The sequence below is a fragment of the Carlito syrichta genome, unplaced genomic scaffold (assembly GCF_000164805.1).
Source record: "Carlito syrichta isolate Samal-C Ts95f unplaced genomic scaffold, Tarsius_syrichta-2.0.1 Scaffold288958, whole genome shotgun sequence".
NCBI lineage: Eukaryota > Metazoa > Chordata > Mammalia > Primates > Tarsiidae > Carlito > Carlito syrichta.
This window is the reverse complement of record NW_007233054.1, coordinates 1-17,900: the sequence shown is the minus strand read 5'-3', so window position 1 is coordinate 17,900 and position 17,900 is coordinate 1. Positions and strand designations below refer to the sequence as shown.

At 38.2% G+C, this 17,900-nt stretch overlaps 1 protein-coding gene across 1 annotated transcript in view; it reads left to right on the top strand.

Annotated features, from left to right (window-relative positions):
- Positions 1 to 9,592, top strand: part of LOC103256128 (transient receptor potential cation channel subfamily M member 3-like) — a gene marked incomplete at its 3' end in the record, with an annotated part of 55,535 nt that extends 45,943 nt beyond the window's left edge. The window contains exon 7 of the mRNA XM_008054019.1: positions 9,518 to 9,592. Coding sequence (XP_008052210.1) covers positions 9,518 to 9,592 — 75 coding nt within the window. The remainder of the gene's footprint in view (positions 1 to 9,517) is intronic.
- Between the last annotated feature and the right edge of the window lie 8,308 nt (positions 9,593 to 17,900).

Sequence of the window (17,900 nt, the reverse complement as noted above, 5' to 3'; positions counted from 1 at the left end):
AATGGTAACTTGCCTTTACTTACAAAGGAGAAACGATTTACTCCTTTAGTTACGGAAAGAATCCAGAGGGAAAAACAGAGGCATAAATTAATACTCTGCCACATATCATCAAGCCTTTGTTAATATTACTTGTTAAAGAGTACTTGGCTTAATTTCTTGGTTATTAAAAAGCATTTTTACTTTTTCTGTATTGTTAAAATACATTCTATAGTTGTCCCTCCTGCCTGAGTAAACAGAGAATAACAGAGAAAATGTAAGCAAGCTTTCTTTAGAGGTGCAAGCTCTATCCGTGTCTCAGCTTGATCATAAGTGGCAGTTAGGATTGTTGAGTATGCTACTTGTTGGAGGTGTTGGGACTTGCGCTGAATATGAATTGGCCCAGACTAGAGCTTTAAAAATTAGATTTGGGGCAGTATCAGATTTCTTCTTATAATTTACCATTTTATTCGAAAAGTAGGTTAGAGGGAGAAGGCAGAAATCTAGTTCTCTTCAGGCTCCATTTGATTAAGGTGTTAACGCCTTTGTATTTGAATGTTAGGTTAGGCTGAATGGAAATTTTGTTTGGATTGTACATCTAATTATATTGTGCACATCAACTTTGGGTATAGGAAATTTCATTTTAAGGCTAGAATTTTCTGTCTTTGTTACCTCCCTACTTGAGAATGAAATCTTTGTAAGACTAAATCCAGTCTAATAGATTATTTTCCCATGGCAGACCTGGTGAATACTTATTTTGCAATATTAATCGGTGCAGGTGTCTGGGTAGGTTTAAATGTCCATAACCAGTGCTTTGCTACTTTCATAGTTCATTTGAAAGAGAATCTGATGCTCTGTTCTTTCTTTGCCCCAGAGTAATGTCTGACATTTGAGTGTGACCTCATCTGACGAAGACACCTAGAATCCTTTTTTCTAAAGCAGCATAAAATGGGCTTGGCGTTTCTGAGTAAACAAGTAGCAGACAGGATTGCAGAATTCGTAAAATATAATCAAACTTGGTATTTGAGGATATTGGTATTTATAAGTTTCTGGGGGGAAATATGTTTTGTTTTAAAGTTCCTAAGCCAACATAACTATTTATATATGTTTATGTGCTTACTCACATAAACTAATGAAAATAGTAGTGACAATAATAATATCTCTCAGGAAGACAGAATGTTACCCATAATAAATTGTGCTTTATAGTGGGAAATATTTCTCCTTTCTATTGAGTTGTATAAAATAGAAACATCATGAACATGTGAGTGCACAGGTAAATCAAAGTTGCTACAGTCCAATTAGATACAGGAGATTTTCTTTTAAAAGCCTCATCTCTGTGATGTGACACACACACACATCACAATTTTTAAAGCATTTTGTTTCACGTGGTATTTCCATAATCAGAAAAAAGCACTTAAGACTGTCATTTATATTCTGGTTCCTTTACTACCATTTTCTGTGATAATTCTGAAATGTGGCTGCAGTCGTTCTCAACTAGGATGACATTTAACAATGTGGTGGGGTGGATTTGGGTTTGTCACTTTCTGGTGCTTATTAATGGCATGAGAGAGGAGACGGGAAAGTTAACATCCTACAATATGCAATACAATTTTACATGAAGAATTGCCTGTCTCAAATACCAATAGAATCCATTAGGAAACACTACTCAAAGCATGTTTCCTTGAGTTTTCTTATTGCTTTTTCTAAATCTTTCCAATAGCCCACTCCTCACTTAGCAGGGCCACACCCTTCTAAGATAATCTGTCCAAATTTAAAGACAAATGTAGATGAAACATCACTAATGAATGACAGTGGGATTCAAAATATGTATCTAACAACCTGTGAAGATTTGGGTGCCCTAAATTCATAGCACAGGTTGGATCTCAGCCCTGGTACCTCCTTCAGATCTTTTTGTAAATAATTAATTAATTAATTAGTTTAAAAAACGTAGGGCACAATTCAGGACTGGGTGTACAAATTGTCATTATACAGGTAAAAGTTACCCTTCAGATCTTAATGTCTCTTGCTATTGAGGTTCTTCCTTATGTAACTTCATTTGCATTGAATCTTAAACCTGTTCTTTCCTGGGTGATTATGTGCATAAGCCATTGTCTGTATTAGAGTTCTCAGACTATTTGAAAATTGTAAATGGCTTAAATGGACCTTTCTGCTATAATGGCTACAAGGAAGCTGTTTTTCTTTTCTTCTCTTTTTTTTTTTTGAGTTGGAGTCTCACTCTGTCGCCCAGACTGGAGTGCAGTGGCTGCTCCCAGCCACCGCAGCCTCGACCTGCTGGGCTCCGGTGATCCTTCCGCCTCAGCCTTCCAAGTAGCCGGAATTACAGGCATGCGCTACCACGCCCAGCTAATTTTTGATTTATTGTAGAGATGAGGTCTTGCTGCCCAGGCGGGTCTCGAACCCGCGGGCTCAGGCAATCCACTCACCTCAGCCTCCCAAAGCACGAGATTACAGGCTGAGCCACCAAGCCTGGCTTGGAAGCTGTTTTTCATTTGTAGAGACACGTCGACCTGCTTACTGGGGAGAACTGACTCACTAAGTAAATCAGATCAGAATTGCCAATTCAGCAGTACCTGCTCTTAGCACCACTGCTTATATCAAGGCTCAGTGATTCCAGAAATGTGCTGAACACTGGGAGCTTTTCTGTCAGAGTCCTTGATGCTCAGAGAAATCCTGTGGCCCACAGTTATTAGTTGACTTGGATAGAGGCAAGGGCCCAGAAATGTGGTTGCTTTATCCGTGGGTCCCTGGAGAGCCTACTCACTAGAAGGCATTGTCCAGAAAATGCTTTAATAATTCAAGGGTCTAGCAGAATAAAGAGCTAAATTGAATGCAAAGAAACTGTAATTTTTATTCCATAAATTACCAAGAATTGTTTTGGTAATAAGGGACAGGGAGTAATATAAATCTTGAGTGAATTAGTAAGTTCATGTAGCAGCACTTCTAAAAAATTCACATTCCATTTCTGATATATGTCTTTCATTTCCCTGGATTATAGCAAATCCCTTGTATGTATTACATTTTTCTATTTTTAAATTATGAAGCCAGCTTATCATGAAAATTTGACAGAGATTATGTAAAGAGCTTAACTGACATCCTCAATAAATCTACCAACATCTCTCATGCCAACACTGACATTAATGTTGTGCATAACAAGTGTTCAGTAAAAAGTTTAAGTGATTTGACTCAGTCATATTATTATTAGAAATATAAAAGTGTTGAAAAATTCCAAAAATGTTTTAGCAATGGCAGCATAATGAAAATAGACATATAGTTTCTCGGGAAGCTCTTTTTAAAGTTTGTAGTCATTTATATATAAACAAAATATATTATAAATACTCTATATATGTATATGTGTGTGTATATATATATATATTTATATATATATGTAATTTATGTATTAGCATGATTGTTAAGTCAGTCTCATTTCTTTGCATTTATACCAACAAAGAGAGGCCAAGCCTGGGGTGGTCAGCAGTAGCACAGAGAGGGAGGAAGATGACGAAAGGAAGGTATAAGGTATGAGTTTACTAATGAGAATTTTCCTCTGGAGAGTTTCCCATTTTGAAGTAACTTGTATATTTCTATAGTGAGAAATTAAATTGGCGGGAGTTCTTGGGATCCCTTGCCCATGGTCAGCATTGCAAACCTAGCAACATTTTTGTTTTTTCACTGAACTTTCATGCAGCTTAGTACCATTGGGCCTTAGGACACCAGTTCGGCCGTGGTAACAGTGACTCCAAATAATGAATGCTTCAATGAGACAGGAGTTTATACTTCATTTGTGTGCTATTCTGAACATCAGTTCCTCTGATATGGTAGCCTCAATGTTGTGAGGACTTGGATTCCTTCTTTCTTTTGCTCTGCCACCACTGCTTGCATGGGGCATGGGAGCTCACCATTACCTCTATGTTCTAGCCAGAAGCAATCAGGAAAAAGGAGCAAAGAAAGGCTCAGCCCTTCCCTTTAAAGGCATGGTGAGGAAGCTGTACACACCATTTTGGCGGGATGCCTCAGTATTTTGTCATGTTAACAGTTAGCCAAAAGGGGATTAGAAAGTGTAATCATTGTCCTGGGTAAACACATAGTCACCTAAAAATCTATGACTATGAAAGAAAGGAAGATATTGGGGGACACCTAGCAGGTTTTGCCACATATTTTTCACAGAGCATTCCTGATGGCCATTAAGAATTGGCTGGAGTTGTCACATGAGATAAAATGTACCTGCCATTCATAAATAAGATATGCCTGTAAGTTCTAACATGCTTGTTGGAGAGACCTGCCCATAATTTGCTCCTGTAGCTACTATCCTTCTTTTGTCCTTTAACTCTTCACCTGTGAGCTTTTCAGTGCTATGTAGTTGATGTCTTGCACTAGCTCTGGAAATCAGATTGAGACAAGCTGCCTAAGAGGATATAGATTATTTTAGATCATCCTTGTTTGGTTATCTTCTTAAGTTAATAAACCCAAAACAGATCCCCTTAACCTGAAAATAATGACATAACGGTGCCATGCATAATGCATGTGCATTCCCTAATGGATCCTACAGTACATATTTTGTTACATATCATTTGGTAACATTTAAGTCCCAAAATATGAAAAGTAGATACGAAAACATATCTATGTTTCTATGATACTTTACTCTTGGTGTTAATCCTTCACAGATGAATCCCTGAAAAATAATTCTTGTGTAATCTACACTTGACTGTAATCTTGGCAACAGGCAGTAGAATGGAGGTTAGTCAGCCTCTCGAATCCATCCTGGAAAGAAAAGGTAATAACGACTTTGGCCCTGTTGCGGGGGAAAGGACAAGAGACATATCTTAGGGGATAAGAACAGCTCCTCTTCTGACTCTGATGAGGAAATGTTTGAAGAAACTCTGATGAGCAGATAAGTTTATGAGGAATTTGAAGCCTTTTTATACCAATTATCCCATTTGACAGCCTTACACTTTAATAACCCCTAAGTTATAACTAATGATTTGGCAAGATACAGCCAGTCCTGAAAGACTCTTGAAGTCTTGAATGCCAGTAAATATATATTTGAATGTGTTTGTTTGCTGAAGACAATTACAAAAAGATAATTACTAGAGTTTCTCTTAATAAATAGTGAATCGGGTCACTTTGTTTTGAGATCAAGATACACGTGATCCAACTCTAGTTCGTTTTTCTTTTAATTTTAGCTTGTGTTATTCAATCAAACCTAAATGATAGTTCTACATACAGTTGAGATCTCCCTTCTATCTTGGTAAGTGAACAAAGCCTAGGAGTATCTGTTTCCTTCCAGACTTAATGAAACCACAAGCAAGCACTTTGAAAGTAAACTTTGCCATCTCTATCTTGATACTTTATATATATAAAACAATTTCTTTGTTTTGTTTCTGATGTAGTAGCTTAACCTTTCATCATTTTATAATATCAAACTTAGAGCTATTGTGACTTTTCCATCCACACAAGCTAAGTTTCAGCAAAAAATAAATTTAATGTTTAAAAAACTCATTAGAAAATACAATGGACAAATTTAAAAGACGAATGGTAAAGTGAGGAAAACATTTACAACTATGACAGAGGGCTAATTTCCATAATATGCAAAGAATATCTACAAAACAAAAAAGAAAAATGTGAAAAGCCTTACGGAAAAATGGGCAAAATACATCAACAAGAAGATCATAGAGAAGAAATACAAATACTCAACATCATTCATAATTAAAAAAATAAAAATTAAGACAATTTTTTAACCTACCAAATTGGCAAAAGCAAAGGTTAAAAATATTTAATGTCAATAAATTTATATGAAAGCATGTACTTACACATTTTTGGTGGGTTACTACAATATTTTTTACAATCATAGAATGGAAATAATCTAAAGATTTGTCAATAAGCAACTAGTTAAATTACATGTAAGCATATAGTGAAATATCTGAAATTGTTATAAATAATGTAATAGTTCTCTTTGGGCTTATATGGAAAGATAGTAAAGAATTTTTTTTTTCTTCAGTTAAAAGTTATACAACTGTATGTTTAGTATAATCACATTTATTTTTTTAATTACATATATATGTTTACAAAATACCTAAAAGGACACAGGTGAACAATTATTAGTTACAGTTTCTAGGGAGTGAGATTTGAAGTGGGGGAAGGAATACAGGAAGTTACACTTTTCACTTTATACCTTTAAAAACTGCTTGATTTTTTTATGATTAAAAGATAACACTTTACTAAAAATGAGAGAGAGAGACGGGAGGGAGGGGAGGGAAGGAAGGAAGGAGGAAGGAAAGGAAGGGAAAAACCTTTTGAAGTAGTCAGACTGTTCATGTGACATGAGAGTCGAGCACCTTCCTCCCTCAAATATCATTCTTGACCTGTGGATAAGAAACCCACCAGACTGTGTTTAATATACCTTCTTTTCTCTTGCTCATTCAACCTTCTGGCAATCCTCCACTCCTTCTAAAACAAAAGGAAAGAATCAAGTTGGGAACCCTAAGAGGAGAGAGGCTGATTAAGGACACATTGTAGAGAACAATATTTTAAAATCAAATATAAAAGATGTATATAACATTTATGAGACCAATGCAACAGATTTGATGCCTACATTTGATAATGGTTGAAGTCAGAACTAAAAGTATCTCCCCTCTTTAAAGTTGAATAACAAAATATCTCAATTTATTCCCAATCCTTAGCTATAACCAGATATCCTATTATAATGTGGATATTGGCTAGACGTGGTGGCTCACACCTATAATCCCAGCACTTTGGGAGGCTAAGGCAGGAGGATTGCTTGAGCCCAGGAATTTAAGACCTGCCTAGGCAACATAGTGAGACCATAGTGAGTTAAAAATGAAATTTAAAAAATAATGGGTATACTGAAAGCGTCCTGCATTTATATCCTGACCATGAGGAAAATCTCTTAGAGCTGGAATTGTTCATCATGCTTCTTCATCTTGCTCCTGGGTCCCCCCCAAGTCCAGCTCTCTTCTCTCAGCATCCTCCTCCCCAATACAATGCAACTCAGTCTACAGCTGTTCTATATTGAATATTGTCCCTGTGCTCACTGTGGGAAAAGTGGCTCCTCTACACTCATAATATTAATACTTTTAAGTTGTTTCATAGGAAATAAAAATATATATCAAGTTTCTTCAGCTTTCTTAAATGTGGCAAAAACAAGAACTCAAGATATCTGTAACTTAAATTGTGATTGACTTCTCTGTTATATGTTCTCTTGACAATATTTGTATTAGGCTCTTTCTCTGCTATACTTTCTTTTGTGCCTGTAGCATACAAAGAACTGTAGGGGTAGCAAGATAAACAAGGCATAGCTGTATCCTTGAAGACCCTAGTCTGACAAATAAGTTTATAATAACTAGTGCTTATTGAGCACTCTTCTAAACAATGTATGATATGGCTGATGTAATCCTTACAACAACCCTGTAGAAGATACCATTTTTACTCCCATGGACCACTAAGAAAACTGAGGTGCAAAGAGGTCAAGAAATAGGCTCAAGGTCAGACTGTTAGTAAGTGGCACACCCGAGAAGTCTGCATTTGAGTTGAACCACTGAGTTCTACAGCCTCTCTCTATGCATAGAACTGTATCATAAAGCAGCAAGCAAAGCTCTAAGCACCTCAGTTTTCTTATTGGTCCATGAGAGTAAAAATGGTATCCTCTTCAGGGTAGTTGTAAGGATATCAGTCAAATCACACATTGTTTCAAAGAGTACTCTATAAGCACTAGTTGTTATAAACTTATTTGTCAGACTAAGGTCTTCTAGGATACAGCTATGCCTTGTTTATCTTGCTACCCCTACAGTGCTTTATATGTTGTAGGCACACAAGAAAACATAACAAAGAACCTAATACAAGTACTGTCAAGAGAACTTCACTAAAGTGTCATTGAAACTTTTGTTCGTTAGGGTTTGGTATCTGGGGTAAAAATGAACTGAAAATACCAGCGTGCTGTTCACTCTGTAGGAAAGACATAGCCAAGCCAATTTTGTGCTCAGTTCCAAATGCTTGTGCTACATTTCCAGGAGGGTTTTGAGGTTGTTGTTGTCTATTTGAAGCTTTGCTGATAGTATTAAGCAAGTGGTCTAATTGCCATACTCAGTGGTAGAGCGGTCTGGGGAGTATGTGCTCAAAAGCTGAATTTATGTCTCAAAAACACACTAATTAGGAACTTTCTGGAAAATTACAGTAGTTACTCTTGGTTTGTTATTTTTCAAACTATTGAGAATCCAGAGGAACCAACCCTTACATTCTGTGCTACAAGGGATATTGCTTTGTTTTTTTTCCCCAGTGAGTACACTCTTATGAAAAGGCAGTTATGCCAGGGTATGGGCACTGAGAAATTACCAAGTGATGCTCCCTAAAAAGTGGGTGAGGCCCTACATGCCTCTCACTAACCAGCTCCCCCCACCAAACCCCTACCTCCCAACAACTGCCACAAGTGAGGCTGCTCTAGAGGGCTAGCTTTATTCTGGGAAGCTAGGGTCTAAAGCCCTAACCTGAGGATCTGGAGTTCTCCCTAACTGTTGTTCCTAGGGAAGAAACAAAACAGGAGCAGAGCAGAGCTACTAGCACTCATGAGGTTGCCCTCTGAGGCCTAGATGTGAAATGAGCCATCTGGCTGAAGGCTAACTTGTTTAGTAGGTCAGCAACTCCAGAAACATGATATTGCCACTAAATGTATCTTCCAGTTTGGGATAGAATAGCCAGATTGGTAAGAAACCTACCAGTTATAAGGAAATGACTTTGATGATTTTTTTTGAAGATAGATAGATAGAGATAATAAATAGATATAGTCATAGATGTAGATACATAGTTATACCAATATCATGGCTAGTGAGAGAAAAAGAAAGGGGAATGCAGAAATCGGTCCAATAAATAATATTATGCATGTCAAGTGACATGTTGGCATTTGTTTCAATTACCCTTTAAAAAAATAAGTAGGTTAGCCTCTGAAAATATAGTTCTTTTAAGTCAAATGTTGCTAATCATTTGAGAATAGAAGGTTTATTTCTTCAGAAATGAGAAAAATGTTATAAATGGGAGGAAAGAGAAGAATCCAATTTCTGTCCTGTCCTGGAAGACACAGAATTGAATGATTCCTAATTATCATTATAGTTAATATAACAACAACTAACATTTCTTGAAGATTAACTGAGTGCTAAGCATCGTACAAGCGCTTAACAGGAACTATCTCATTTGACCCTTTCACCACCACAGCAGTTATATATACTGAAAAACAATAATGAAATATACTTACTCCAGCAAAGGGGATATTGATTTGAAGTACCTGTTTAATTGAAGAAGTGACGAGATGAGATACAGCTGATGCAGAAGGGCTGTGTGATGCTTTGCATAGGTCTGAATGTGCAACTGGAGTTCCCATCACATGTATTCATTTATATAAATTGGGTAATCTGTCTGCTATACATTTATATAAATTGAGTAATCCATCTGCTTTAATAAAATGTGTGTGCAACCATTGGGTTGTAGAAATTTCAAAGATTTTATTTTTTGACAGGATGCCTGCCGTTTTTCTCTCTTGACTCCCGCTTGTTTTATTCATTTTGGGGTAGTTGCCAATTAGACCCCATTGGTAAGTATAATTAATGGACAACTTGAATTTCCTCTTAAACTCCAACCAAGAAAATTAACCACAGACACCTTCATTTCCTTTAAAAATTTCTAACAATGTTATTCCCTATGACTGCTGTTTATCTCTATCTTCTCTAAGAAATTCAACCACATCAGAGATTAGTGACTCCTTATTTCTTATTGTCCTAAAGATGTCACATAGGACAGCTTGGCATCACTGCTAGGATACTACTAGCAGGAAATACCACTTATGTAAGTTCCAAGCACTATGCTTGGCATTTTCACATATGCTATCTCTTTTAATACAAAAACTCTTCAAGAGGGTTCTGTCTTCCTTTTGTATAGCTGATGAACTGGCAGCTGAAAGAGGTTAATTAACGCCATGTCTTAAATCAAGTTAGTGCAAACCTAGGCTGACGTCATTCCAAACCCCTTTATCTTTGCATCCCACTCATGGAAGCATTATCTCATTCAAAAAGAGAACACCCTAAAATTTTGCCTTGGAGAGCTTAAGGGTCATTAACTTCATTCAACAACGTTTTGAGTGCCAACACTGTGTCAGACAGGGGCTGAGCATTGGTTTGGCTGGAATGAGTCATCAAGCAGGGTCTTGGGGAGAGGAAGTGGTTAGTGGCAAGACAGTGGAGGAACAACATAGAAGGAAACAGGACAGGGTAATGGAAAGGAGAGTGGGAGTGAGTTCAAACAGAGGAGCTCCTGATCGTGTACCCATGGCTACAGTCTTTCTTCATGTGACTCGTGGACTTCCCTTTGTCATCCTATGCCTGAGAATATATGAAGGAGGCTGGGAAGGCAAAGGGACGTTCAATTGTCATCACTGGCATCTTTTTTGATCATTGCACCATCATCAAATGCATTGGAATAACCATGGCATGAACTTTTCCATCATTGGGCCCATAACTGTCTCATAAAAGAGATAGAAACTCTGTATGTTAAAGGTCATAGTAGAATTTCATCCCGGGAGCTCTGGAAGTGGGAAGGAGCGAAATATACTCTCAAAGACTAAGACTCAAGTTCAAACCATGTGATTTGAAAAGGAAGTTAAGCTTCCTCTGGACAGGTTATATGTACATCCCAGCATCACTTAACAGTGGGGAAGATGAGAAATTCATCTTTAGATAATTTTGCTATTGTGCAAACACCATAGAGTATAATTACATAAACCGAGATGGTAGAGCCTATACACACCTATGCTTTATGGTCCAGCTTATTGTTCCTAGGCTACAAACCTGTACAGCATATTACTAAATACAGTAGGCAGTTATAACACAATGGTAAGTATCTGTGTATCTAACAAATCTACACAGAAAAGGTACAGTACAAAATATGGTATAAAGAAGATTAAAAATGTTACACCTGTATAGGGTACTTACCATGAATGGAGTTTACATGACTGGAAGTTGTCTAGGGTGAGTGAGTGGTAATGAATGTGGAAGCCTAGGACATTACTGTACAAGACTGTAGACTTTATAAACACCATACACTTAGGCTGTGCTAACTTTATTTTTTAAAATTTTCTTTTTCCAAAAATAAATTAACCTTAGCTTTTTGTAACTTTTTTACTTTGTCAACTTTTAATTTTTTTTAAACTTTTGAACTCTTGTGCAAGAATGCTTAGCTTAAAATACAGATACATTGTACAATGGTACAAACATATTTTCTTCTTCATATCTTTAATCTATAAGCTTTTTTCTGTTTTGAATTTTTAATTTTTTTTTCCTTTTTAAACTTTTTTGTTAAACAGTAAGATACAATCACACTCATTAGCCTAGGCTTACACAGGGTCAGGATCATCATGACGTCACTTGACAATAGGAATTGTCAAGATCTATTATAATCTTATGGGGCCACTGTAGTATTTGCAGTTTGTCATTGTGCAAAACGTTAGACAGAGCGTGACTGTATATCAAAGAACATCTTCCTGCCTTCTGTGGATGCTGTAATCTGTTCAGTCCATGTATGCAGACTTCCTACTGCCTCAACAAATCAAGGGAGGGACCTTCCAAAATGCAAATACCAAATTCATGATCAGTTCACTTTAGACTGTAATGACTTGCCATTTTTCAGATGCTCTCAACTGTCTGTGTTTTTCAAGGTTTTCTCTGCTTTTTAGAGGGTCTTTGCTCTAAAGAATAATTTGTGTGAAGAAGACACAATCCACAATCTATAACCCTGCCTTCTCATTTTATGAAATGACTTGACACAAGTTGACTATATAACTAAAATCTTTGCCATGTTTGTTAATTAAAAGTTACTTTGTCAATTAAGATAATAATGAAGTTAAAAGAATTAATTTGAGGGAGGAGAACAAATTTTAGTGTAACTGGTTTCTTGGTGTTTACCAATCTTGTATATCTGACTCATTTTCCTAGTCAAACTCAGAAATTCTCTCTCTCTTCTTTTTTTTTTTCCTTTTTTAAAATTTCTTTATTTCTTTTTATTTTTTTTATTTTTTTTTTAGCAAAGAGACTTTTCCACATTGGAATTAATTGTTCAAGGACTGGGACAGCTTTTGTAAATAAGTAGTTCTGAATGGAGGAGTTGTTCATCATTATAAGATTTCTTAGACACTTTCACATACAGGGAAGAATGTGAGATCCCTTTTTAGATTAGAAAGATTTGGATTGGGACAGGTGCAGTGACTCACACCTGTAATCCTAGCACATTGGGAAGCTGAGGAGGGAGAATCGCTTGAGCCCAGGAGTTCAAGACAAGCCTGGGCAACATAGTGAGACCTCTTTTCTATAAAAAATTTAAAATTAGCCAGTCATGGTAGCACACACCTACAGCCCAGCTACTCAGGAGGTTCAGGTAGAAGTGAGCCCAGGATCATGAGGCTGCAGTGAGCCATGATTGTGCCACTGCACTCCAGCCTGGGCAATGAAGTAAGACATTATCTCAAAAAAAAAGGAAAGATTTGGGTTGCAAATATTTGACTAGCATTTTGGTCTCAAAGTCAATAAAGTTTACTGTTGCTGATCAGATATGATAGGTATCTATAGTGATAACATAGAGCTTCTTGATGGGACCCAATCCCTTCCTTGGTCCATTGCTAGCTGAATAATGTCCATATTTTTTGTCTGCTAAAGCTTCTTCTCCTACCATAATACCATGTGGACCTTATGTCCCACCCATTTCAAGCTTACTTGCAGTCTCCCTTAAATGACACACCCCGTCAGATGTGTTTTTGCCCCGTTTTGACATTTGCTGAAATTATATTCTCCCCTCGCCTTACCTAGCTGGCCAAAACCTACATTCCCTCTAAGTCTCAAATCAAAAATCTTTTCCTTTCTGAAGTCTTATCAGAATCCTCATCCCTAATATTCTTCCCAGCTCATCCCCTGTGAGCTTCCTAGGCCCACACTCACCACATCCACCATGTTCTTATAGCACTCTGTCTGTATAGGCCTCTGGCATAGCATCACTTGGTAGAGTGACTGTCTGTCCCTCTGCCTTCTCTAACCCCCATCATCAGTAGGTTGTGAGCTCCTACAGAGCAGAGCCTGTATCGTATTCATTTTTGTTACCCTGAAAACCTAGCACAGTGCCTGGCATATGCAAGTAGGTGTTCAATAAATTGTTATGTAAATATTAATATTTGGCTTTCCTAGCCTTATTTTCAGCTCTGATTTCTAGCCTGACTTAAAGATGTTAAAGAGGAATTAAGATACCAAGAGCTATAAAGGAAGGACAAATAATAAAACAATCATGACATAGAAAGATTTAGGATGAATAAATAAGTAGGAACATATAGAGGCAAAGACCATCATGCATACCTCCGACTCATGGGCATGAAAGCATTTAGTCTGGGAAATTTGACTGTATTCCTGCCAAATCATGATTGTTAAATCATTTCCATCTAATGAATTTAGAGGGTCTAAGAATACATATTTTGTGGCAGCCAACGCCACCATGGTTTCAGTATTTCCATTTACAGGGAAAAAGAAATAACTATTGATTTCTCTCATTTATTCAAAGTGATAATTGCCCACGGCTGCTTTTCAGTATAGATTAGGATCAATCCATTCAGTAGAAATGCAGAGGTAACTTTAGAAATTTAGATACACATAAAATAAATGGAAAAATGTGTGCTGACTGAGCAATAATCAACAATTTTATAGTGAGATTATATTTAGAGAAGATAAGGTGTCTCATTCCCTAGGGGTCTTAAAGAAAAATGGACTGAGATTTTAGTTTGCTTAAGATAACCAAATCTTAAGACAATGGAATTTGTCATAGAACCCCTCAAAGTTCCTTTTCTAGGGCTTATAATAATTTGTCTATCTCTTCAAAATATTACTTGGACTATTTCAAGTCATTGAAACTAATGGATGTAAAAGTGAAATCTAATTCATATAGACTTGAGAAATGACTAGCAACAGTGCTCCCAGATGTCACTAATAAAGCTATCATAGGTTTTAACAGAAAACAAATCTTTTAACCTTGAACCCTCAAAATCATGAACTCCTGAGACAAAAGAGGAAAAGAGACATTTTATGCTCTAATAAGGGCCAAATCAGGAAACAGTTAAATTTTCTTTTCTCTTTTGGCACCCGTAGCTGAGACAAATAAGCAGCCCTTCTCCTCCCTGAACAGGCTGTCCCTGTTCTGTGTTGGAGGCCAAGCTTCCAAAGCTGTATAACCAGTTTCACGTGCTGCCACCCAGCAGGCAAACACTCAAGTCCTAAATCACAGGCAGAGGAATCAAGGACTCTTGTTGGAGCCTTGGCACCTCTGGGCCCACATGGGATTCTGTGGGCCATTCCTGCTGGAACAAGGCAGGGTGATAAAGCAGGTGCGCTCTACTAAAACGGGGAGGAGATTGAAGAGTCAGCGTTTCTGGTCATCAAACAAATCTGAGCTGAACCCTTCCTCATTAGCAGTGTTTTTCCACCCAGAGGGAGAACAGAGGAAGTGCATACTGACTCTGGTGCACATTAGAATTGATTATGAAATCCTGTGGGAGACTGTGAAGCAAGCAGCAATTAAACACTCTGTACCCGCATGAGGAGTTTGGGGAGAAGCAGAAAGTTGACTTCGTCCTTGTATTTCCATTCTTAGATTCTGTTTTCTTGGCATGCATGGAGAAGGATTTGTTTCCTTCTGTGGATTTTTTTTTGTTTTTATTATTCAGATAATAAGAACTGTTGTAGGGAGTGTGAATTATTGTGCATAAACTTAGGCGTGTAGGAAATGCCACATAATAAAAAGTTTTCTTGATCCAAATAAATCCAATTCCAATTCCCCTACTATCTAGTTTTTGGTAAATTCCATCTGAATATTTATTAGGTCTCTCTCTCCCTCCCTCCTTCCCTTCCCCCCTCCTTTCTCTCTGCTTCACACTCGTTCTCTCATGCGTACCGAGTACTTGGAAATTTGAGAAAGAGCCTCTTAACTTTCCTCAGCCACAGTTAACCACCGATACAATAATTGTCCAAGCCTGCTTGATCTCTCCAGGGCAGGCAGCCGTGAGACGTCCATGCCAAGTAAAGCCAGTGGGATCTTGGCTGCAGCTGCCATCACTGTCCCGCCGGGCTCGGCAGCCTCAGGCACAGCATCCCACAATGTACTTCACAGCCGTCTCCCAGACAAGGTGCCCCAGTAATTTCCACCCTTATGGAGCTTACACTGGTGACAGGGCAAGGAGGGAGATGGAAAATAAAATACATAAGTAAAATATTAGTGTATTGGATGCCGTTAAGTGCGAAGATGAAAAGGTAGAAAGTAGGTTTCAGGGAAGGGGATGAAATTTCAAATAGAGTGATGGGGAAGACAAGGAGAGAAGGGAAGGAAGATGGAGGGACAGGACAAGGGGGAAGGGAAGAGAAGGGAGGAGACAAAGGAAGGGAAGGGAAGAAGGGGAGTGAAAGAGAGGGAAGGGGAGAGGAGAAGGACAATGGAGGGAAGGAAATGGGAGGGAAGGAAAGGAGGAGGAGAGATGGAAGGGTAAAGGAGAGAAGGGAATCCACAACTGAATCTCAGGACAGTCCTAGTGTCAGACGTCAGGTAGATGAGGAAGAGGAGGTCTCAGCAGAGGGGATGAAGAAAGAGCAGCTAGTGAGGTAAGTAAGAGGGAAACCAGGAAAGGAAGGAAAAAAATAAAATTTCCTCTAACCCCTATTTCTAAGTTTGTAGCAGGGACAAACCTCTGCAACAAAAGACAGATGAGTGGGAGAATAACAAGCAATTTTATGAATGTGTGCAGTGCACACAGGGGAAAGTGCTCAAAAGTAGGGGTTTGGGCGTCTGTTTATTTAGTATATCCAGCAAGGAAGAGTACATATGAGAGAAACGACAGAACAAAGAGGAAGGCACTCCTGGGCTGCGAGAGTTGGGAAAGTGTGGGAAGGTAAATAAATGATTGGGGGTCAGGTTTCACAGAGATCCCGACCCCTTTGGTTCCTTTCTGAGCTGATAAGGGTCATTCAAAAAGAGTTAATATCTTGTCTTCAGGTGGAAAAGGTGGAGGCAGAAAGTAGAAAGACCCTGTACCTTTGGTATCTTCTGTCCTGCTTTTAGGCAAACAGAGGCAAAGCAGACGGTCCTCAGGAATTGTCTTTTGGGAATTGTTATAACCTGCATAGGTAAGAAAGGGCAACTCACACAACCTTTTCTACAACTGTTGCTTCCCAATTGCCTCTAGCTTAAAAATATTTGTGTCGAGCCAGCACAGTGGCTCATGCCTGTCATCCCAGCACTCTGGGAAGCCACGGCAGGAGGATTGCTTGAGCTTAGGTGTTTGAGACCAACCTGGGCAATATAGTGAGAGCTCGTTCTACAAAAATCAAAAAATTAGCCAGACTTGGTGGTGCACACTTCTAGCTACTCTGAAGGCTGAGGTGGGAGGTTGAGTCCAGGAGTTCAAGGCTACAGCGAGCTGTGATCGTGCCACTGCACTCCAGTCTGGACAAACGGTGTGAGACCTTGACTTGGGGGGGGGGAAGCATGTAAAAGAAGCATATTTTGGGGTGAAATATTCTGATTTCCTTCAATACTGTTTGGAAACTAAGTAAAGAATACATTGCCAAGGGGAAGGAACGACTTAGCTAACTTTGTCAAATGCTGCTGATGGGCCAAATAAGAAGATGGGAACTGACCATCAGGGGTACTATGTTCTCTCTTCTCCCTGTCCTAGGCTTAGATAATTTCTTCTCCATCTCATCTGCTCCCACTTCTCCCTCATAAGAGACACTAGTCATTTTCTTCTTTCCCTTTAGAAATTAGTGAACTTAGGTTTTTTACAAAAGTCATCCAAAGGGCTTCATTGCAGGCAATTTCTGTTTTCAGTGGGTCCAGCCAGCAATCAAAAATAGACACTGCAATGGCCTTTTTTGAAATGAGAAGAAAAAAACAAACAGAAAACAAAATCTGAATTAATTAATTACTCAATAAATTGTCCTACTACACAGAAAAGATATTAGAGTATTCGCTTTCAGGCAAGGTGCCAACTACTGAATGTACTAAATATACAGGTGGACAATTTTCACTAGAGCAGTGAAACACCCAAAATTGAGTCACATGGTAGCAAATTTGTTTTTAAATAATGCCATGTAACTGGTTTTAGGGGATTAATTGCAAAGAGAGTATATATCTCCCACTCTTCTCTATAGTAAGGGTACTATTATATAATCACATACAACTAAAATGGGTGTCAATGCTTCATTGAAACATCCGGGTTTCCAACTTGGTTAGTTTCTCATTGATTACAGACACACTTAGGCTTAACAAAACTAACAAACGTTGCCTTGTATGAGTCATTTTTTACTACGTTAGTTAGACTCAGGGGTCAACAAAATATGGCTAGTGGGCCAAATCCAGTGCACCATTTTAAAACAATAAAGTTTTATTGCACCTAGCCATATTAATTCTTTATGCAGTGTCTCTGACTGTTTTCATGCTGTAACCTCAGAGTTGAGTAGTTGTAAGCATCCATTTGGCCAGCACAGCTGACAATATGTACTATCTGGCCCTTTACAGAAAAAGTTTGCTGATAGACTTTGGGGAAAATGTTGTACATAGGTGTTTCAATCTCACTTTATAGACTTTTGCATTAATTTGCTCCAAGGGGTACATGTTAGATTTTACTTATCTTCATAGGCAAAAATCTTTCCCTAAAGCTTTATGCTAGGGCACTGCTTCTCAAAGTGTGGTCCCTGGGCCAGCAGCAATGACATCACCTGGTAATCCCCTTGAAATACACATTCTAAGGTCTCATTATAGACTTACTGATCTGAAGGTTTGGAGGTGGGGCCCAGAAGTGTGTGTGTGTGTGTGTGTGTGTGTGTGTG